At 29.4% G+C, this 24142-nt stretch overlaps 2 protein-coding genes and 4 non-coding genes across 7 annotated transcripts; all 6 read left to right on the top strand.

Moving 5' to 3' along the window:
- Positions 1-7009: 7009 nt before the first annotated feature.
- On the top strand, positions 7010-14440 carry LOC123221608 (prolyl 4-hydroxylase 1). 2 transcript variants are annotated; one of them, XM_044644465.1, is made up of 12 exons: positions 7010-7200; positions 7311-7358; positions 8698-8766; positions 9659-9711; positions 10506-10571; positions 11480-11554; positions 11968-12042; positions 12288-12358; positions 12452-12503; positions 12640-12729; positions 13277-13369; positions 14041-14440. In XM_044644465.1, the coding sequence occupies exons 1-12, from the start codon at positions 7137-7139 to the stop codon at positions 14146-14148; spliced, it is 864 nt and encodes a 287-aa protein (XP_044500400.1). In that variant the 5' UTR covers positions 7010-7136; the 3' UTR covers positions 14149-14440. The 2 variants fall into 2 exon arrangements, with proteins under 2 accessions (XP_044500400.1, XP_044500401.1); XM_044644466.1 differs by lacking the exon at positions 8698-8766 and having other exon boundaries at positions 7011-7200.
- Positions 14441-16998: 2558 nt separating this feature from the next.
- On the top strand, positions 16999-23181 carry LOC123220056 (protein CMSS1). The gene is made up of 6 exons (XM_044642052.1): positions 16999-17759; positions 18591-18786; positions 18880-18952; positions 21592-21641; positions 22309-22422; positions 22845-23181. The coding sequence occupies exons 1-6, from the start codon at positions 17507-17509 to the stop codon at positions 22981-22983; spliced, it is 825 nt and encodes a 274-aa protein (XP_044497987.1). The 5' UTR covers positions 16999-17506; the 3' UTR covers positions 22984-23181.
- LOC123222241 lies at positions 19317-19401 on the top strand. Its single transcript, XR_006503564.1, has one exon. It is a non-coding gene; the product is annotated as a small nucleolar RNA Z122 (small nucleolar RNA).
- On the top strand, positions 19574-19659 carry LOC123222240. Its single transcript, XR_006503563.1, has one exon. It is a non-coding gene; the product is annotated as a small nucleolar RNA Z122 (small nucleolar RNA).
- LOC123222239 lies at positions 20074-20159 on the top strand. The gene has a single exon (XR_006503562.1). It is a non-coding gene; the product is annotated as a small nucleolar RNA Z122 (small nucleolar RNA).
- LOC123222242 lies at positions 20718-20803 on the top strand. Its single transcript, XR_006503565.1, has one exon. It is a non-coding gene; the product is annotated as a small nucleolar RNA Z122 (small nucleolar RNA).
- Positions 23182-24142: the final 961 nt, after the last annotated feature.

The raw sequence follows: 24142 nt of genomic DNA, 5'->3' as shown, positions 1-24142 counted from the left end.
AAGACTATTTCCCATCCAAGGGTCAGCGCAAACTCTAACTCACTAATTTTTTAAATTTTAAATATTATAATTAAGGATAAAATCATTATTAAAAAATTTACCTCTTTTTTTACCGTAATTTTAAAAATTAATAATTTTTCTCTAATTTAACACCATTACCATCTAGGGTTTATAAAGTTTTATATTTTAGAATTAACCACCATTCTTTCAAAATTTGAAACATTATACTTATATCTCCAAATCTTCATTTAAGTTTTTTGATGATCGTTCTTATAAGCAATTCACTTTGACAACATCTTCTCTTCACCTCTAGTGGTTTCCCAATGTAGAAACCACCACAAATCAAATTGAAATGGTCATATTTTTATGCACGAATCTATACAAATTTATATAGATTCATGCAACGATCTATGCGTCGACTAACGTACAGATCGACCAGACAACATCCAAGTCTGTGAGACATCGTTTGACTAATTTGTACAAATTTACACAAATCTGTGCACAAAAATCTAACCATTTTAATCTGATTTCAATTATTTCTATGTTGAGAAACCATTGGAGAGAGAGAGCAGGCGCCATTTGTGAGGTTGACAACATGCCAAAGTAAATCGTTAGGAAAAACGGTTGTTGGAAAAATGGAATGAAATTTTGAGGGTCTAAATGCAATGTTTCAAACTTTGGTAGCTAAACTTAAAATATAAACCCTAGATGGTGTGGGTGAAAATATAATTTTTTAAAATTTGAAAAAAAAATAATTAATTTTTAAAATTATAATAGAAAAAAGAAATAATTTTTTTGTTTAAATAAATTTTATAAATAAATATTTAATTTTTTAAAAGTTAACATATATTGGTTTGCAGTAAACGTTGTGGTGGGGGGCCTATCATAAATTAGAAAATTTTCACTTGCTTGTGCTTTGAAGTAACGGCAACTACGCAAGCAAGGAACATTTCAACGATAATTAGAATTTTTTTTGTAAGTGCAATAATTAGAATTTTACTAAACCTAGAAGTTAGAGATGTCAACCAAGTCTATGACTCATATCGGACGAAGACTCACACGGTAGTGAGCCTTGTGGATAAGGCCAAACCACAAAATAGATAAGGTTTAAGGTAGGATCCTATATACAAGGTCATATTATCTGAGCCCTTATTAAATTGGCCCATAAACCTTATGGTGGGATGTCTGGTAATTATATTGAAAAAATAATTTTATAAAATAAATAATTATTAAACTTTATTAATTTATATTTCCTTTTAAATTAATACAACTGAAAATCATAAATTATAAATCAATTCTCAAAATTATATTTCATATATATTTTTAAATGATGTAAAATCATTTTATATTACTTGTTAATGTATTCTAATTAAATAAAAAAATTTATTTTATCGGTGACACTACGTTAAAACTTATTTTTTCTAACTACATTTTTCTTGATTTACTTAATACTTGAGTTGAGACAACTGTTGTTCATATATTCCACCAACAAAAAGAATTGAGTAACTCGTATGCATGGTCATCAAATAGTGTCCACTTCTCATATTTTTATTTTACTTGCTACTTCCACTATTCCCTTAATATCTATTAACAACTTAATTTCTATTTTATTTTTTTAATTTTATTCATCATTATTTTTCTTTATAATATTTTGATGATAAAAAAATATATAATATATTTTAAACAAAAAAATTATTCAAACGATTAAGACGACTTTACTATTATAGACTTAATTACCCAAGAATGAGTGTAAAGTAAGCATTATAAGAGAAACTTTATAGAAACAAATAAGAACTCTTTTCTGAAATAATAAAATAGGATAATCTTTCGGAATTCAGTTCAAAATCGGTTAATCTTTAAATCAGTTCAGTTTCTATTTATGATTTTCTCCTAACCAAAAATTCGGTTTAGCTCAAAAAATATCAAATCAATTCAGTTAACTGATTTGGAATACTCTTATAAGTTTGTATAATTTATTTATATATATAGTTTTATTTTTAATGTAAACTTTTCTTCTTATGTTAAATGTTTATAAATTTAAAGTTTTTGTATTATTGTATATATTTAAGGGTGTGTATTATGTTCATATGTGTTTAATATAAGTAAAATGCTTAGAGGAAATAAATCAAAAGCTCATATTCTAATACCTGAAATAGAATAAAAGTTTCTACTCTTTTTTAAAGGAATATTTATAGGTATTAAATTATTACTTTTTTTTTAAATAGATTGAATTTTGTTTGTTTATTAAACTCTCAAATTTCTTATTGAAAAAAATGAGCTTTTATATTTTTTCTATAGATAGAATTGAACTTTCAATATTTTTTTATTAAATATATGAAAAAACACAGTATGATTGTTTATTTTGTCTTGTTTTGAAAGTCAGATGATTAGTTTGGTAATTAGTGGAAGTTTAACCTATTCAATAGAAAAATCAAAAAATTTGATCTATTTAATAATAATATTTGAAATTATCATTTTATTAAAAAAAAATTTGGCTTCTTCAATAGAAAAATGTGATAGTTTGATATCTTTAAGTGTTGTTATCTCAATTTTAAATAAACTCCAGTCGCTCACTATTGACTCAAAAAGTCATTAACTCAAATGAGTTGACTATTAACTCAAAAAGTCATTATACTTTTATTTTGATGATAACAAACTAATATATTTCTAAGCATATTAACTAATATATTTATTTGAGTGTGAATATTAGATTGTAAAAATTTTCTTAATGCACTTAAAAAAGTATCAAGGTGGAAAATCAAATATAAAACTGAAATGAAGAATTCTTGAAGACTTGAAAAAAAAAACTTAAATTTAGATAGATAGTTTTTATAATCTTTAAGTATTTGTCATGATTACAATATTTAGTTGTATGTGAAAAATCGCTTAAAATTTTATTTTCATATTTTTAAAATTTTTGGGTTAAAGTATTATTTTTCAAACCTTAATTAGTTAAATTATTTTTGTCAAATTTCAATGACCTATATCAAATGGTGAAGTTTTTGTGGACTAAAATGCTATGTCTCAAAGTTTGGTTTGAGTAAGTTTCCAAAATAGTTTATATTGTTATTTTTATTATCTTTCAATTTTTTGCATAGAATATTATTTTTCAAACCTAATAAATTAGACCAATTTTTATCTGATTCTAATGATTTATTTAAAATTATAAAGTTTTATAAATTAAAATATCATATATTAAAATTGGTTTTGAAAAAGTTTTCTAAAATAGGTTAAATAATTATTTTTCAAAGTTTAAAAGGGAAAATTGTGATTTTTCAAAAACTTCAAACAAAAAGTGTAATAAAATTTATTTGACTGAATTGACCAATAGAATTTTTCTATTTGTGGCTACTAGATTATCTATAAGTCATGTTTTTGGCTTTCAAAAATTTGGTCAATCAAATCAGACAATGAAATTTCTAACATAGACACCACAAAAGTATCACATCACATCTAGTTAACCAAAATATATCCGATCGACCGAATTTTATATTTTTTGAAAATTTATAATGGCTAAATTTGTGTATGAGCTACTTTCTTTCTTTTTTCCTTATAAAAGCTCAATTGGATCCACTTGGGAATGACTTTTGCAAACTAAAATTTTCATACATGTAAGAGCAAAATTTTTTGAGCTATTCACTTTCAAATATTTCATTCTAATAAAAACCTTTACTTATTCACTTTCTTAAATACATTTACATTGAATTGTATTAAGCTTCAACTTTCATATATACTCTTTAAAAAACTTTTGAACTTCATCTTCTTAAAAATTCATGTTGTAAAAGAGTGAGTTTCACTTTTAGTGAGGCTAAAGATTTTTATTAAGAGGAATTAAGTTTTAGTTCTTGTAAACGTTAATAGTACATTGGAAACTATTTGTATTGTGAAGAAAAACTTGATTGAAGTTTTGTCAATTAAGGATTTGTGAAATATTTTAAAGGAGATAGCTTAGAGGAGTAAACATAGATCATGTTATGTTGAACTACTATATATCGCATGTTTAATTTTCTAATCCCTTTGATAGGTTTTCAAGGCATTGATAATCGACAATGTAAAGAAATTAAAAATTTTAAAATCAAACAATCCTAAAAAACCATAACTAGGATACTCATTTTATGCATGTGAAACGACCAACATCTATCCCACCAAGGTGCACACACTTGGTTAAAACACGGTTGAACTAGGCTTTCAACCTTATTGGACAAGTCCAATCCATTTGCAGTCTTTCTCTCATTTTTAAACACCAAGATTATTAGCAAATTATCCTAGCTTCTAAGTTTGATTCAACTATTTTTTGCATGTGACCCATAAGCTTTTTATCAAGTTGACAATGTCTGAATTCACATTAAATTTAAACACAGACTAAGATTGACCTTTAGTAAGACATCATAACCACTTAGATGACAGAGTGGCAATAAACATCTCCTAAGTTTTTATAACATCACAGTTACGTACAATTTAACTCTTCCGTCAATCAATATCTCTCAAGGTTAAAACATAGGTCTATCTCAATATCTCCTCGACATAAATTGATACACATCAATTACCAACATAGATCAAACTACAACCTAATTTCATTATAGTCACAAATTCAAACGGTCATGAATGTTAGTTAGTATTTTTATACAAGATATTTTCTCTGGTGCTTAGGAGTGATGAATAATTTATTAATCAACTATAGTTTCCATGTATCTCATGATATGATCAATCACTACATTTATGTTTACTCTAATTACAGTAGCACATTGCGATCTGTACATGAGATAGTTTGACAACCCCAAGTCAAAGAATTACATGCGCCCATGATGTTTAAAGGATTTATTTCATAGACAATAGAACAATCATCTATATGGATATCATTTGGTTGAGTCAGTCTAGTGAATACGTCTACAATGTGCACTTATATGTTTCAATAAACTATCTACAAGCAACTTCGATATCTTTTAGTACGGTTGTTCAACACCATAATAGTCTCATCATCATTACATGTGCTTTTACTCATTGTAATGTCAAGATTATAAACATCTTTAGAATAAATACTTAATGTGTATATAAAATTTTCACAATCAGTTGTTTGATTATTTTGTCATAATTCTACTATTTTAAAGATATATTATTCATATAAGCATATATATAAATAATTGTCATATGAATATAATAACAATAAATCTATTATTAATTATTAATATAAAATTATAATTATAAATGTTAAATGTGACTGGCTCTAGGGTACATACTCTAATACCTTTAATCTTATATTTTGTGTTAATTATTTGCAATATCTCTTGAAATTATCATAAAGAACATTAAAAATAGTCAACATTTATTAATATATATAAATTGTTTTGAAAAACCTAATTCATCTCATTCTTAGCCAATTCGATCTTTCATTACAAACCAAACAAAATCAAATTCCTTTTAATTCAAATTTAATTTGATTTTTAAAAACAACTAAATCCTTCTATTTGAGCCGAACCTAGCCGAATAGCTTTCGAGACCAAATTAATTCAGTTTGAATCTAACCCTAAACGAATAAAGCATCTCAAATTAAGTAATTAAAATGGGATTTACATAAGAAAATAATTTCTAGTTTTATAAATATAATAAAATAGCAAAATTAGGACCAATCAAAGTCTTGAAAATAAACCAGGAAGGATTTAAGTTATTTCAGTAAAAAGTGTTATAAGAATTATAAATAAACAATGATATCGATAATCAGTTTTAAATATTTGATTGATTATCAACAAAATTATATGTACATATTTTTTATATACAATTTAAGTACATAAATAATGTATCATCATATGATTAGACGATTTTTGATTAAAAATAAAATAATAATAAATAACATGATAATATGTTATTTATATGCTTAAATTATATATAAAAAATATATATATATAAAACATTATTTAGGGTATTACCATTTTCGTGGCCACGATTTTAGGTTCAAATTGAAAGATCATGTTTCGCATAAATATTTCAACGTGCTTGATGGTGGCTTGAAAATAGCCAATGGTGCTGGACACTGAAATTACAAGTCAACCACAACAATTTCATATATTTTTTTAATTATTATTATTATTTTATTTTTTGAAATGTTGAAACATTAGAGTATTATGATTCGTCATAGAAGATCAATATATGCTATGAGCAACAATTCACAAAATGCGCTCAATAATCACTCAAACATAGGTTTATTTTATTTTTTTTCAAATATTTTTACGTTAGTGCAAGGTGAACCAAATATTTTCTTCAAATAAATGTAAATACTTTATGATTTTATTTATAAAAAATTTATAATATTATATTTTTAATGGAAAATATATTTACCTATTTATTTAAAATATATATATCATTTATCTAGTAATCTTTAGATTTCGTATATTCTTTAAAATTTTATTATTAAAATTACTTTATTTTTAATGTAATATTATGCTATACAATTAAAAAACCAATGTACAATGAGCAAACTGAGTCATCTGTGAGCCTAAGAGTTAATAAAATTGATAGAGTATTAGAACTTTTAAAGTGAAGGTCTGAATTCGAATTTTTATCATATTTATAAAACTTTGACTTACTCAATACAATAATTATAATTTCAGTTATTATAATATTAATTACACCATCATTTTAATTTGATATCCACTCTTGTATTTGATAAGTACGAGATAATTATCATATTATAATATTGTTATCTCTCATTTTAATTTAGATATTAATCACACTGTCAATTTTGATTATCCACCCATCATTTTCGATCCCATTCATTACTATTTTTCATTGGTGTTGAGATTTTCGCATCAACGTAATACATAAAATATAAATATTTGCTTTATATAATTAATATTAATTTATAATTTAAAAGTTCATAAATGGCACTCAAATAAACAATTTATTTATTTACCAACAAAGAGCTACCTACCTAACCCACCGAACAAGCAAAGTAAATTTAAAAATACCACTAAAGATTACTTCAACTCGTCGTGGACTTTGGTTAGTTTAAACTTTCAACGGCAGAAAATTTGACAAATAGAGAGAGAGAGAGAGAGAGAAAGAAAAATCGTCTTGGTCTCCTGCTTGGCCTCCATTTGCATTGTATCGTAACGTACAGCTGAGGAGTCAAGGGCAAAGCCATGGCTTCCACCATGAAAATCGTTTTCGGACTTCTTACATTCGTCACTGTTGGCATGATTATCGGTAACTTCTGAAGATCTATCTGCTTTCTATTCAACAATTTCACTCTCGATTTTGTTTCTTTTGTTTTTACGTTTTCTTTGTAAATCTGATTCTGATCTTGATGCTTTCAGGGGCTTTGTTTCAATTAGCGTTTATAAGAAAGCTGGAAGATTCATACGGTACTTTATTTATTCAAAACACATGTATTTGGAGTCTCTCTGAGGGAATTTTCGGTAATGTCTGCAATAATTTGATAGTCATCACAGTTTATGGTAAACTTAAAGAGAACTGAATTTATATTGTGATATAATGTAAGGGACTGTTTAGTACTTTTTTCATTTTTTTAATTCAAATATTACTTTTACAAATGAAGTTTTGAAACAGATCCAACCTGGAAGGTTTTTTTTTTTTTTTTTTTTAAGATTATGATTTATTTCTTGCTTTCGTTTAATGTGAACTATTGTTAATTGAATTTATAAGCAACTTCTGTATGCGTTCATTTCTTTATCCAACTTAATTCCGGTTTTTTGGAACAACTCTAGTAGACATTTATTCTTTGTCCTACTATCCTCAATGAGTGTATTGTCATTTTGAATATTTATGTAAGCTGATTTACATTTTTGTGGCTATTTATAGACCCAGCCTACAACACTTTTGTTTTTGGAATTTTTTTTTTTTTTTTGCTTGTTAAATTGAGATGAAAATATCTCAAAAATATTATTAAGATACAAGACTAACCACAAAACATCTTAATGACTGACATTAAGATGCATCAAATCTTTTTCCTAATTGAAAATCAGTCTTCTCCAAATTCCCAGACTTTCTTCGTTATTGGGATTTTCGGTACTCTAGAGACCCCCAAAATTGAAAAGAAAAGAAAGAAGAATTTTTGTTTCAACTATTGGTTGTATATAGTACATTGTTTAGCTGTCTTAGTTTGTTATGTTTAAGTAATCTTTTGCCCTTCTCGTTAGTCCAGTTGTTTTTTATGGGGATATTTCAATCTGCTTGGTTGAGGAATCTATGCCGAGGCAGTGATATCACCTGTTATATTGCTGCTCTTGTTCATGGCTAAGTGAGATGCAACTCATGTATGTGAAACAATTTACATTAAGACCAAGCATATATTATTCATGAGCACGTTGTCTGTTTACTAGCCATTGTAGTCATATATGTGTGTGACATTTCTTATTTGTCTTGCTTTTGGACTAGCTTTTGTAAGAACATAGTTTTGTGAACAGGATGCATACGTTTGAAATCCAATTATAGAGTGTAAATTATGGTTGCTATTCCTTTTTCATTTTCAGCAATTTTATACTGTTTTGATCTATCCTTAGGATCTCGCCTTGTTTGTTAACATTTTTATTTTCAGTTTCCTATATTTACTGTCAGTTTCCTTTAAGAAAATATGTTGCCTGACAATTTAGGCTTTCTTTGCTCTTTAACTATGCTCAGATATAATCTGTTTCTTATTGTCCTCATATTAGTCAAATTACTTAAGAATCATATCCTTTATAGGCTCTGCGTTTCCATCATTTAAAAGAGTGCATAAACGTCAAAATGATGGCTACCTTCAGTTTCCCAGAGGTACATGGTCCCTGTCAAGTTTCTATTACGTAAATGCACTGAAACATTTCACTACATGAATGAATTTTACACTAGGAAATTCAGATTTTGGTCCAAGTTGATATATTTATACATATGCCACTATTGCTTTCATGGTAGATTTTGGGCTCCTTATAGGATTTGTTTCCTATGTGGACAATGAATTGGGTTTGTCATCCTATTTTCTTTTACTGTTCTCATATGGTAATATTAAGAAAGTAACACATTCAAACTTCTATAAGTGATTTCTCAACTCTTTCACCTCCTACTTTTCCCTCTCTCAAGAGCAAATCTCAAAATACCTTCAACAAATTTAAGTTGGCTTGCTCTTTTATGTGGTGTTTAGACATTCTGACATATTTTTATCTTCTGATTATTAATTGTTTGTCAACAATATCAACAGTTCAAAACAGTTGACTAATTTTTGAAGAAAAAAGAAGTTAAGAATATAACGAGGAAATGACGCAATTCTTGTTCTCTTGCTTCTTGTTTTTAGTAACATGGTAGTAGGCGAAAAAAAGAAAACGAAGAAATATTTTGTCCAAAAAGAGTAAGATCTCAAAACTTTATACCATAGTCTTTAATTTATGAGGTAGGTTAGGTTGGTAGACAAGGTTGGGTTGTCTTGAGTTCACTATGATTTCAGTTATTTGTTTGCTGAATTTCAAACTTTTGGTGACATATATTTGAGATGTTTATTTAGATTTATTAATGAATATTTGGTCTGACTTATTGTGGTTGTGTTTTCAAGTTTACAATAATTAATCTGTTTCTCTTAAGTCATTTGATATTGAATTTGTTAGTGGATGTGTTGGGTCCATAAACTTCTATACAATTTGATTTTTAATTTTGACTTTACTTTTTTCAATTTTAGGTGTTCCCATTTGGAATAATGATAAAGAAGCTGAACTCTTACGTCTTGGATATGTATGTTTCTTACCATCTTTTTCATCATATTGTTCAGTTGTTGTCATACCTGAACTCTTGAGATTTTTGGATGTTGCTCTATGTGAAGGTAAAGCCACAAAACTAAAGTGAGACAAGATAAGAAAAACTCTTTCTGGCCATTATGATTTAAAATATTAAACTTAGCTGGTTTCAACTGTTTTTGACGGCATTGAGAAATTGAATTAGAAAGACTATTTATTCCTGCTTAGATTATGCAGGAAAATTATTATGCAAATGGCATATACCTTTTTTAACAACCTGATGCCATAAAAAATCATGACAAAGTGGGGGATTGTTATATGGTTCCATTTAATATTCAATCTGTGGTGGCATAAATATAATAATGCACTTGTGATTAACATGGTAACATGTGTGAGATAGTGATAAGTCAAACTTTAATTGTGCTGTGATTAATATGGTAACATGTTTTTTCTGCATGCTAGTGTAGTTTTTCTCTAATATTGTATGTTGTTTTTTGTGGCTTGGGGGAACTTGGTATTTGGGTTGTCTTTGTATATGTTTCTGCTTGTCTTATTCAGTACTCATAACTGTATCAGGTATAGTCCTTCATTCAAGCAAATGAATGCTTTATTTGTGTTTTCTCATTTTGTTTGACCATATGTACTGGTCTTGATATGCATCCAACTGTCTTTATGATTGGAATTGCTTTTTTTCCTAAATTTGTTGCCTATAAGATGGTTCTTGTTACATTTCCTTTTCTTTGTTTATAAATTGGCTGATGAGTTTAATATTTTTACTTTTTGTTTATGTAGGTCAAACCTGAAGTAATTAGCTGGTCACCTAGAATTATATTACTTCACAACTTTTTGAGCACAGAGGTATGCTTACTTTCTTTTCTGTCATTAATATTGCTGACTCATAACCATATATTTAACCAGGACAGGTGTAGATTATTGGCTATAATGCCCCAATAGAACTGCAAGAATATCTTAAAGTTTTGCTAATATAGTTTGGTGGAACCAGTGATCATATTGTTTTTATTAGATGCATATAAACTGTTGGTAATTAGCTAGCAAAGAACTGCTCAGTTCTCATTCCACATTTGTGCATTATCTTTTTATAGTTAAAGAATAATGTGTGCTTTCCACACAGGTTTTGTTTAAACTTATAGATAGTTTCATGTAATTCTCTATATAATTATTAATTTGAGGAGGGGGGTTATTTTTTGAAATTTTATTAAACAGTTGTCTACAAAAGTTATTAGTTGAGCACCAAAGAATAAAGTTGGTTCCCAAAAATAATATTATTTATGAGAGTTTCTTAATCTATTGTATAATTTTGGTTACCATTTCTTAAGAAGCTCAATATTTAGATGAAGTTTGGCTTCTTATGTGAAGATTTTTCCTAGAGGATATTTTCCATCTTTTCTCTTTTTTTTTTTTTTTTTTTAAATTATTTGTATTAATTGGAAAAAGATTTACATAAGAGTACACTTCCAAGGTTTCACAACTTTATAGACCTTTTCACCAGCTCAAAATAATTAAATAAATTATATCCATTTACATACTTAGAAGATTCTATTAACCAAAGATATTGGGAACTTTTTTCGGTCAACTTATTTAACCAAAGGTATTGGTATCTACTACGGATGCATTTGAAACTTTTTCTGTTTGATCAATAGTAATGATGAAATTTATTCGCTAGTTATAAATCTATCGTGCAATGCTATGTTACCGATGATTCTGTTTAACTAGGGTTTTAATTGGTAACTTCATGGCCTTTGCAGGAATGTGATTATCTTAGGGCCATAGCCCGTCCTCGTCTTTATGCTTCCACTGTAGTTGATGCAAAAACAGGGAAGGTATTTCTAATAGATTATACATCACCTTGTAATTTAAATTGATAGGCTTAACACATTTCTGTTGTATACTAGGTTGTTTTTCGCTGATAGTGTAAGTTATCATGAAGACAAGTCACCATTTTGGTCATAGATATTGACTCATTTCTCATCAACATTTTATTTACTATTCAATCCTGGTAGAGTTTCTTGTATGAAGCATGTCTTTGTCTTTCTGAGTTTGGTAGGGCTTCCCATATGAAAGATGTGTTTGATGTTCTAAATTTGGTAGACTTTCACATGTGAAAGACGTTTTTATCTTTTGAAATTTGGTAGTGTTTTAAATAGAAAATGTGTTTATATTTCCAAATTTATTAATTTCTTTTACTTCCACAGATGCTTAAGTACATTAAACTTAATTAAGTTCTTCTTTTCAGGGAATCAAGAGTAATGTTAGGACAAGCTCTGGAATGTTTCTGAGCCCTGAAGAGAAGAATTACCCAATGGTGCAGGTTTGTTCTTGTCTCAGTCCTGAAGTTGTTACGTAGGGAATGTACAAAAGTATGATTGGCTTATGTTCTTGTTTATTCCACTTTTACTAGAGATTTTTAATCATGCCTTGTCCTTTTCAACATTGCATATTACTTTAATGTTGTATTATTCATATTATTGTCGGCTTCTGGCTTTGCTTTTGGTACAGTTGTAAAATTCTGCCCTAAGCTCTTTTGTTTCTGTATCTGTCTCTTGGCATAGACAGGCAATTGAAAAACGGATTTCTGTCTTTTCTCAAGTACCAATTGAAAACGGAGAACTCATCCAAGTGTTAAGGTGGGTATCTGAGTTATTTAATGTTAAGTATTTGCTTACTAGCTGGAAAACTGATCTGTTTCAGTATCAAGGCTAACATCTGCAGCAGCACAGGTACGAGAAAGATCAGTATTACAAACCTCATCATGACTACTTTGCAGATACTGTAAGTTTTTGGTTTTCTTCTTGAAATTGTTGGTATTAATTATGTTAGACTGGTTTCTGTTAATAGATTCATCATATTCCTACTCACACGATATCGTATTTTCAATGCTTTTTTTCTTCCCCTTGATCTTTGACAGTACAATTTGAAGCGCGGTGGTCAGCGGATAGCCACAGTGCTCATGTATCTGAGTGACAATGTGGAAGGGGGAGAAACTTATTTCCCAATGGTGATGACTCTAGAATGTGATGCTTATCCTCTGTTTTATCTTTTTTATGTACAGAGTCAGGTTTAATGAAAATACTAAATTTCTGCTATTGAGCATATGTAGATGCTCAACTAATCCATATTTTAATGAGTTTGCTGGGAATTCCAATGTATGGTAGGAATTTTCAGGAAATTGAGGCATTGACAAAGCTTTAGGCAATGCTTGCTGCTAGTCCATTTGGCATCTAACAGAATGCAGAAAGTCCATTATCACTTCCTTTTTAGGAAATTAGAAACAATCAGGCTTTCGATGATAAAGGGTTCAGCAATGCTGAATCATCTGTGATTTCAGTGAGGTTTAAAAAAGGAAAAGATATGATACAAATTGGAGTTTCTTTCATCTTTGTTATATTCTTGTGGATAAATATGGTGGTATTCTATACATTACATTGTGTATTTACCATGTTGGGTGATAAAATGTTAGTTTTTTGTTAATTATTCTTATTAATTTTCTGTCAATTCTTTTCGTTTGCACGATTAAAACTGCATTTTATCTCTTGTTATCTCAGGCTGGCTCGGGTGAGTGCAGCTGCGGTGGAAAGACTATGAAAGGGTTGTCTGTAAAACCAATAAAAGGAAATGCGGTGCTTTTTTGGAGCATGGTTTGTTCTCTTGTTCTCTTTAGGCTGCATATTTTTTAAGGAATATATATTTATTTTCTATTGTCTATTTCATGCTCTTGTTGCTTTGGAAATTTGATTGTCTTCAAGTAATTATATTTTTAAATCCTTTTCCGCCTTTTTTCATTAGCAATTTGATGTGTAGAGAAGTAGCCTGATCAAGTACTTATATTTTAGAATGCAACCCCATTGATTATTCTCTCTCACTTCAGGCATTATCTGCCTACTAGCTCCTCTGGAGAAAAAAAAAAAAAAACTGATTATTTGTTTTCAGTTATAGAGCATGCTTCGAGTAATTTGTCATCCTCATTGGATAATCTCTAATTTTCATTGCAATTCCAGATTGTGCAGTTGGTGATTACTAAACCTGCTTATTTGATTTGCCCATTGCGTTTTCTACCCTCAACATTTCTTTTCATAGAATAGTTGTGTGAACTTAAAATAAGAATCTTGAGCATGTTGTGACACTTGTCCTTTTTTTTGTCTTTCCTGAAATTTTGTAAAGTGCCAATGACCATGGCGTGGTCTTTTGCTTGTTCTTGACACTTTTCTTGTACAAAAGAATATGATGGTTAAATAGTTGCATCTCAGTCTTTTTTCCTGTTATGACGTCCTTGGTGTTGTCTGTAATTGTCTTTGTTTGGCTATTTTAGGGACTAGACGGACAGTCGGATCCAAATAGCATGCATGGAGGATGTGAGGTTATTTCCGGAGAGAAGTGGTCAGCTACAAAATGGATGAGACAAAGAGCTTCTAGCTGAGTTTTTCAGCTTCCCTTCAAAATGAGTAGGGTTCTTCCCTTTCATGGATCTCAATATTCATCTAGGGTTAAAGAATATAATTTTACTTTAGTCATTAGAATAAACTTGACATAAAAGTTTTAAAGTTAATGTTGGTGTCAAAATCACTAAACCACACCTTATAATCAAGTTCTAAACAAGATTAGAGGTGTAGAACCTGATATGAAACATTTTACTATCATGTATACTATAATATTTCATTTTTTGGTTTGAAATTGACTTGGTGAGGGCCCAGAGAGCCATTAATGATGTTCGTTAGATGTGCATTTTTTGACAGTCACTCTGTAAAGTGCTGCGTTTTTATGCTTAAAACTAGAAGAAAAGAGTGCAACTTCAATGATTTAGTCTACGCAGTTATGCACTAAATAAAAACATTTTTATGCCTCTTTACAAAGATAAAATGTGTGTTTCTTTTGCAAAGTGATATATCAATGTTAGTTTTTAGAATCAAGGTGTGCTTGTTTATAGTAAGATTGACACGAATTGTAATCAATTCGTAAATTAGTAATATTATGTATATATATTTTTTATATAAAATTTGAGTAAATAAATTATATGATTGAATATTATTTTATTTTTAATTTAAAATTATTTAATTATACAATAATATATTATTTATATATTCAACTTTTATGTTAAAAATTTGGATGTATGGTTTTATTGTTTGTAAATGGTTAACTCATTTTTTTAATAAACGAAGTATTTTCCAAGCTTTTCTACTTGTAAATTTTCTCGGAACTTTTCTAACTCGTTTCTCTACAGAGTTTGTCTTTCTTCGATACTAGGAGTCTCACAACCCGTTTAAAAGAAAATGTTACCCGCCCGTGGAAATGTCAACAATGCTTACAAGGAACAATATGGCAACTTTTAGGGGCGGTTGATTGGGAGTAAATAAAGATTATTCTTTACCTTATTTAATTTAATTTATAAGAAATGAAAGGTTTTAATAATTTTTTATTATAAATAGTGATAAATAATAATCTTATTATTATATTTATGAAATTTTGATTTTATTATAATTATATTTTTATTTATTAATTTTTTAAGATAAAAATACCATATAACAAAAAAAATATTTTAAAATAATTATATTTAAGAGTATTTAAATAAAATAATTTATTAATATTATTTTATTATTTATAATTAAATGGCCAAAGGTCTATTTCAATCTCAAGTTTAAGTGTTATCCCAAAGTCATATCAATGAGGTTTGAAAAACCTAAAATCTTATCCATCCGATAAAAATTATAATTATGGTTAGGGTAAAATAGTCATTTAATAAAAAATTTTAAAAATATAAAGTTTTTGTTACATTTCCCTTACCCCTCAGCTTGAAAACTCACATTCGACGCCCACCTGAAGTTTGAAAAATCAAAATTTTCCCCTTAGGGTTTGCAAAAATCATGGTCAGAGTCATCAGAGATAGTCGTCTATGGTGGCATTGGCTCTCCCTCCGGGCTCAATTCTTCTTGCCGATCATTTCCTAGCCACCAGCGTAGGCTATTTCCTCCAATGAAGATGAAATCGTCTTCGTTGGAGTGTCTTTGTCTCAAACGAAGATGATTTCAGCTTCATTCGAGACGAAGATGATCGTTGGTGGTCTCAGATAGTCATATCGTCTCCGTCTGAGACCTTTGACGGTTGTCTTCATCAGAGATGAAGACACTCTAATAAAGACAATTTCGTCTTTGTTGGAGGAAACAGTCTACACCGATGGCTGAAAAATGATTGACAGGAAGAGTTAAGCCTAGAGGGAGAGCCAACGCCACTAAAAATGGCCATTTCTAACGACTCTGACCATAATTTGCAAACCTTGAGGGGGATTTTGATTTTTCAAACTTTAGGTGGGGGTTGAATTGTGAGTTTTCAAGTTGAGGAGGGTCAAACGTAATAAAACTTTAGTTTTTTTTAAAAGACAGTTTTACCCTTAACTTTAACTGAAATTTTTAACAGATGAATGAGATTTGAGGTTTTCAAACCTGACGAGTGTGACTTGGGATAACACTTAAACTTGGGTGGGAAATAGTCCTTTGGCCCTAATTAAATATAATACTCATACACCAATTAATCTACTAAGTATTCTATTTCATAGATAATTCGAATTATTAGTTTACTTTATTAGTGAAATTATGAAAATGCTTTTAAGGGGTCGTTTGGTTTTAATATTTAAAAATTATCTTTATAATTTATCTTTTATTCTCTTGTTTGGTTTGTCAATAATAAAATATTACAGTAATATTTTATTACCAATGTTGACGTAACAGATAATATAAGTGGTAATCTGATTACCATTTTCACCTTAGGTATTTAAAGATTACTAATATAATCTTGATTTTATTATAATTATATTATTATTTATTAATTTTTTGAGACAAAAATAATTTTTTTAATTAATATGACCAATAATATAAAAATATTTAAAAATAATTATATTTAAAGACATTTAAGTAAAATAATTTTTAATAATATTTTATTACCTTTAATCAAACACAATAATTATTTATGCCTATTAAATTTTATCAAACATATTAATTATTTATACTCAATAATCTTCTAAGTAATATATCTTTAAGAAAATATTTCTATTTTGATAATAAAATATACTTGATCTAAAGCCCTTAATGATTAATATAAATTAATTGCATCTCTCAAAAACAGTGACTTAAAAAAAGGGTTTAGCAGCCCATTAGCTTCAAGGGATGGAATCCAAGCCCACCGTCTTTTCAAATCAAATTCAAACTCCAATCATACGTTGTATCTTACCTAGATTTTTCTTCACTCTTTTATAGTATGCAACAACATAGTTTCGGAAGCTTGAGAAATATCTGTTAACGTATTAGAGATCTTGGAATTGATCCTTGATCATCTGATAGGCGCGGAGGTTAGGGAAATAATTCAGGGGGTGAGTAAGAAGATGAGAGGGGCGGTGAATAGGGAAATGCTAGTGTTGGTATTTGTTGAGGAACAAGTGGTTCGATTGCTTCAAGGCGGTGGCCTTGAGAATTGGTGATGAGAATGGTTTCTATCTGTTGGAGAATTTTAGATAAAATCGCCGTTATGCCCTTCCAATGGATCGTTTTAATTGATCGAATTAGAAGGCGGGTGGGAAATTAACTTTTCAAACTGAGAGGGTGAAAAAAATATTCATCAAAGTTTGGGTAACCTTGGCGGCTATTAAACCTCCTTCATATCAGAACCTAAAACCCTAAAACAAACACCCCAACCTGAGAGCCCAAGTTGGCAGCTGAGTGTTTGATTATAAAACTCTATAACCCTAGATAAACCAGCCGCCCAGCAGCAGACAAACTCCTATCAACGCAATGGGGAGTGCTGCGAAAACGAAGAAGCTCTCAAATAAACCTAAACCTTCTCTCGCACCCAAACAACCCAAAACCAAAACCAAGTTGAAGAAGCATAAGAACAACAACATCAAGAACAAGACCCCCAACAACGACAACAATAAAACCAAGGTACAACCGGCATCAGCGTCGGAGCAACTCACTTTCTTTCTCAACCAGTTTGAGTCCGCCAATGGCGTCCAGCTTTCTTCTCTTGAGTTGGAATCAATGCAAGGTATTTCTTTTTAATTCTTATAATTCGCGTGAAAGTTTTTTTTTTTGAGAGAATTTAATGATGGGTTTGCTCGGAAAAACTCTAGGTGCATATAGCCTTCCCCAAATGTGTTTAATATGTGTGGGAAAGTTCTTGTGTTATGAACGGTTAGTTTTGTTAAGCACCTTTACATTATTGCAACTTCAGTTTTCCCGTAGCGAGAATAATTTGGTTGGTAAATAATAAATGGAGAATAGAAAAGAGTATGAAATGAATGGGAGAATGCAGAGGGGGTGTATTGATAGGAATGAGATGTGGTTAAAGATGATTGTTCTTAGGATTAATTAGTGATGTAAATTCTAGTAAGAGTAGTGGAAAAAACTTGATATTCAGAGTAAATAGAAAAATGATCAGAGAAAAAGTTTGAGAACAAGTTTTGGAAGAAAGAAAGGGAGTGCTTAGTGTTTGGAGATGACCACTGCACCCATGGTAGATCTTGATGACCAATAAAAGGAAGAGAATGTTCAAAGTGATGCGAGTGCGAGTGTTACAATGTCAAATGATTTGCAACCAAATGATATAATCAAATGATCATGAGTTTACCCAGTTCACAGTTTTATTTGTGCATGGTAGTTTTAAAATAAAAAGTGAAATGATGATAGAATTATCCTAGAAAATTACATTATAGGTGGTCACTATTTGATGAATAATCATTTGTTGATTAATCTTATCTTTTTATACACCCTTTGTAGATACTGTTTTATGTGGCTTCAATTTTGCTTATTTTTTATCTATGGAATTCATATGCACAAAAGCACTGAAAATCTGTAATTGTGGTTTATAATTTTTCAGAGTCATGTATTGTGAGGATGTCTAACAACTTGGATCAGGATGCTGAAACCTTGGGTAAGCATATGAAAGAAGCTTTTGGAACACAATGGAAAAAAGAATTGTGTGAAGGACAGGTTGTGGAAGGGAAACTTGATCCCGGAAGTCCAGCAGTTCTTATTATTAGTACTTCTGCCTTGAGATCAATAGAGCTTCTCAGGTATGGTACCTTTTCTTTGCATCTGAAATGAAAAACGATTTGAATGATTGGTGACAAGTCACAAAAATACATGATAATAAAATGTCACTGTAGGGGTTTGCGTTCTATGACCAAAGAATGCCATGCAGTAAAGCTATTCTCGAAACACATGAAGGTTGAAGAGCAGGTTGTTTCTCTTGCTTTTAACTCAATTATTTTAGCATTTTTGACATTGGAGTAATGCAATTTATGATCTATATATGTGCAATTTATTTTGTACACCATACCAGTAATCATTCTATAGTGACCTTAACCATTATACATATAAGAGTGCAGTAAAAAAAAATAATTTTTTTGACTAATCATGTCTTTGCTAGACCAATTAAACTTTTTATTTTTCAAATTAATACTATAAAAGATTATAGTATGATTGCAGGATAGTGTCTTCTTAACGTTATATACCAAATCCATATTAAATTCTAAAATTATACTGAACTTGATGTTGAATAAAATTTTGATATTTATATTTATTATTACTCTTTCGTGTTGAGTTTGCGATATGATGCTAAAAGACAGAGATATCAAAGGCACTTGTGATGCTGAATATATGTTATTTGCACGTCAGTCTGATCCAAACTTAACATTAAATTCAATATGAAATGCCCGTGGTTTATGAAAAATTTCATGCTTATCAAACATCTCTTACTATTATATCTCTAGGCCCATGATTAAATTCTTAAATCATAATGGAATTGATGTTGAAAAATTATTTACATTATTTCTTTTTTAATTATTCTTTCATTTTGAGTTTGGGAAATGATGCTAAAATACAGAGATTTCAAAGGCACTTGCAATGCTGATAATATTGTATTTGCACGTCAGTCTGATCCTAAACTCTTAATCACTATGGTCAACATTGTGATTAATTGAACATTAAGAACACTATTTAAAGTTGTTGGCACCCTTGGATATTGTGTATGCTGTCATAGCTATTTTGGATTTTGGAGTGCTTTATAGCTTTAAGATGTTTTGTGTTTTTCTTGTTCATTGAATCTGGTGGGGTTGTGTTTTTAAGCCACAATAGTTTTATGAAAATCACAGAAACTGAACTGTTATCAGTAGCAGAGAATATGGTTCTTAATTTTAAATTTTTAAATTTTATACTTTATTAAGTTGTCTCTAAGACAATCTATTTGATTTTACTAAATTAAATATCTAATTATTATAGATGTTCTTTTATATTGTTCTTTTCTTTGAAACTTTTCATTTTTCTAAACTCCTTTTATATAATTATTCTTTCATTTTGAGTTTGGGAAATGATGCTAAAATACAGAGATTTCAAAGGCACTTGCAATGCTGATAATATTGTATTTGCACGTCAGTCTGATCCTAAACTCTTAATCACTATGGTCAGCATTGTGATTAATTGAACATTAAGAACGCTATTAAAAGGTTGTTGGCACCCTTGGATATTGTGTATGCTGTCATAGCTATTTTGGATTTTGGAGTGCTTTATAGCTTTAAGATGTTTTATGTTTTTCTTGTTCATTGAATCTGGTGGGATTGTGTTTTTAAGCCACAATAGTTTTATGAAAATCACAGAAACTGAACTGTTATCAGTAGCAGAGAATGTGGTTCTTAATTTTAAATTTTTAAATTTTATACTTTATTAAGTTGTCTCTAAGACAATCTATTTGATTTTACTAAATTAAATATCTAATTATTATAGATGTTCTTTTATATTGTTCTCTTCTTTGAAACTTTTCATTTTTCTAAACTCCTTTTTGACTACAGTGCTAGACACTGAGAGCCTCCATCTCTCTTGGAATTACATAACTTCAAATCTTTCTGGGCTGTGCTTTGTAGATTTTATTTCATATCTCACCTACCTCTTTATCATAACCTATTGATTTGTTTAATTTCATTTTCTTGCATTCTTCTTCCTTGCTGGGTTTAAGAAATGATGCTAAAATTATTAGATATCACAGACTTTAACAATGCTGAATATATTGTATATGCACATCAGTCTGATCTGAAACTCTCAACTATTTTGTCATCTTTTCCAAATATGATCAATGGTAGGAATTGAGGTTGATTTTCTTTTAAATGTTTATATCAGTTTGAACTTAAGATGCTTAGATTTATTGGTTGACTTTAGAGTTCAGAAATGAGGAAAATGTTTAAATGCATGTGAGGTACACTGGCTCTAAACCACCAATTATTTACCTTGCATGTCGGTATGATCCCATTTCATCATGGGTGCTTTTTCATTTGGTTGTAAATTTTGTTTGAAATTTTTAAGTTTAAACAGTTGAGGTATGATTGCAGAATGATATAATTATCTATCTAATACAAAAATAATGTTTAAATAATATCGTATATAATATTATGCTTTGTTCATCAAAGAAAATTTTTAGTACATATATTTGTTAAATATATGATTTCAAATCTTTGCTTTTTTACAGTTAAAATGGCCTTCTAAACAAACAGCTTTATTTGCTTCTAATTGTGTCTGTTGGATGTACATTGATTCCAAAATCTTACCGAAATCGCCCTGATATTAGTTTTCAATTGTTTAACATTTATGATCACCCATATTACTAAATCTAGTCAATGGGTTTTACTTTAGGATCTAATAACATATTCATCTTTTCTCTATGAATCATTATTGGGTAATGGAAAAATAGGATTTTTTTTTTCGGGATTTGAACACAAGACCATCTTTATTGTGTATCATGTCTTGTCGGACAGTTAATACGCTCTTCTGCAATAAATTCTTGTATAACTAAAGGTTTAATTATTGTGTATCCCCAATGGTTGATGCAGGTATCCATGTTAAAGAACCGTGTTAATTTTGCTAGTGGTACACCAAGCAGGTCAGGATTTAAGTCTTTCTGTTTGATAGTATAATTTTTTTAAGAATTAAGTGTTTTCATTTTACTCTTTGTCTTTTTCTTAAATTTGTTTAATTCATGAAGTTGTTTTGTCTTATTTTATTTTTGATTTTATGTTTATTATAGAAGATTTTTGTTTGAATAGAAAAAGTTAAAAGTTTCTTACCTTTATCTTAGTGCAAAAAGTTCAATGGTATTCATTCTCAAGGGGACTTTTTCTGATGTTATTATTTTTTTCTTATTTTATCTCCTAATTTTCTTCTTATTTGCTGCTCTGTTCTTTAACTAAACTCCATAAAGTAGTTATCTAGCATCTATTTCTCTGCTGGGCTTTGTTCTCCTTGTTTTGTGATTGCTGGATATAAATGTATATTGTTCTGTTGTGCAACAATTTGCAGTACTATGAGTTCCCCTTAAGCATATGATACAATTCTGTTTTATCATCACGTAGTAGTACCTTTTGAATGCAAAGTTGCTATGACTTTTTCTTCTTGAAACAGAAGGATTAATTAGACCTTGCATTACATTGTTTGATTTTTGCCTATATCTTTGGTGAATTTTAAATTGTATAGTGGATAATATCAGTTTCTCTTTATTTAAGTTTGCAATCTAGTTGGATGATATGAATTCCTGTTCTATTTCAATGCAGAATAAAGAAGTTAATTGACATTGAGGCATTGGGGCTTTCAAGACTAGAAGTGATTGTGCTTGACATGCAATTGGATGTGAAGGGCTATTCTCTGTTCACACTTCCTCAAGTCAGGTTTGATTACAAATGAAACCTATCACCATTTTCTTTGTTGTTTTGTTTTGCTTTGATTTTATTGTATAATAGCAGAAAATGCTTTATATGCTCCTTTAGTAACTTCTGAAAATTTTACATTTTATTAAATTGGCTGCTGGATTCATGTACTTCGATATAATTGTTTATGTGCACTAAATTTGACTCAAAGGTCGGAAAATTGCCTCTAAAAGTTCTAAAAAATAGTGTTATGTAATAAAAAAGGCACTACATGTTTGTGGTTTGGTAGTTACACACCTCTGAATAGTCCATTCAGCTTGCATCTAGGTTTATAAAAAGGTACTTTCATTTCATGATTAGCAAAAGCAAAAACCTAATTTCTGTATTAGAAGTTTTATTGCAATTTAATAACCTTGTCTTATTCACACTCTCCCCTTTGGCAGGGAAGAATTCTGGGACTTGTATAAAAACTACTTTCATCAACGACTATTGCAAGGCGATCTCCGAATTTGTCTCTATGGTCCCATACCTGAAGATAATAAGTTAAAGGGTGAAAGAACTACAATAAATTCTGAAGAATGAATTTGTCTTGGTCTGGTATAAATTTTGCTCTTTTCTGATTTGATGTGCCTTTTGTTTCCCCTCAAATGTATGCACAAAATTTTGGCAGTCATTATTTAGTCCTGATGTTGTAACGATCTACTTGGTCCACATAAACACTAACTATAAGAAGTGTTACTACAACATATAAAAGAATTAGTATGACATTGACAAAGGTAATAGGCTGGTATTGTGGGTAAGATTATAGTATCAGGCTAATGATACCAATAGATGTAGTAAAACATTGAGAAAAAAAATGGGTAGCTATTGTTCTACTGCAGTAACAGGTTAAAGTTACCTCTCCTAACCCTTGGACTGTTGGATTATGATCCAAGTGTTATATATGGGATTAGCAATTACTTAGTATTTATTGAAGATATTGGGATAATATTTCTTAAGTGGAACTAGTGTATGTGCATTTGTTTGATCAAAATTGCATGTTGTGGTTGGATGGGTGTACATGTGCTTGAATCATTCAATAGTTTGTAAGTGATGTCACAATTTTTAATCCTTATTATCTTGATGAAGAATTGTCTACTTGGAATTTCATATATTAAGTCTCATAAGAGAAATTTTTGATAAACAAACAAAAGTGTTTTTTAATTACTTAAATAGAGAAGGCAAAAGGGTACAAAATAATAAAGCATTCTTCTGAATACCCACTATCACTATGGTGGACATTCCACCAAAGCATGTCTCTAGAAGTTGACTTGGAAGCTTCCAAATAAAATGAATCACACTTCTTCTTGAGTATGAAATATGATAGGTCCTATTTTGGTTTCTTTTTGAATTGATTTAGAATTCACCATTGGATTATAGTTGAAAATTCTTGACCAAGGATCCCCATTGTTGTTATTGGGCAGATAGGAGAGGATTTTATTTGACTAGTAGCATGGTATATCCAAATGTGATGAATGTTGTGAATGATAAAAATGGTGGATGACCCAAAAGTTCCACAAGATTTTGGTGTTTGCTTTTTATGCATGACATGAGATGTTTTTATATTTGAAGGATCACTTTTTGAATGGCATTTTCCACCTACTCAATTATAAGTCTCATTTAAAATGGGTTTATTTCATTTATTGTATTTATTGAAAGTTGCAAGTATTATCAGGTTGAATAAGATACTGTTTGTTTTTAA

Source organism: Mangifera indica, chromosome 7 (assembly GCF_011075055.1).
Source record: "Mangifera indica cultivar Alphonso chromosome 7, CATAS_Mindica_2.1, whole genome shotgun sequence".
Classification (NCBI taxonomy): Eukaryota; Viridiplantae; Streptophyta; class Magnoliopsida; order Sapindales; family Anacardiaceae; genus Mangifera; species Mangifera indica.
Note: the sequence above shows the minus strand (reverse complement) of the source record. Positions and strands in the feature narration are given on the sequence as shown.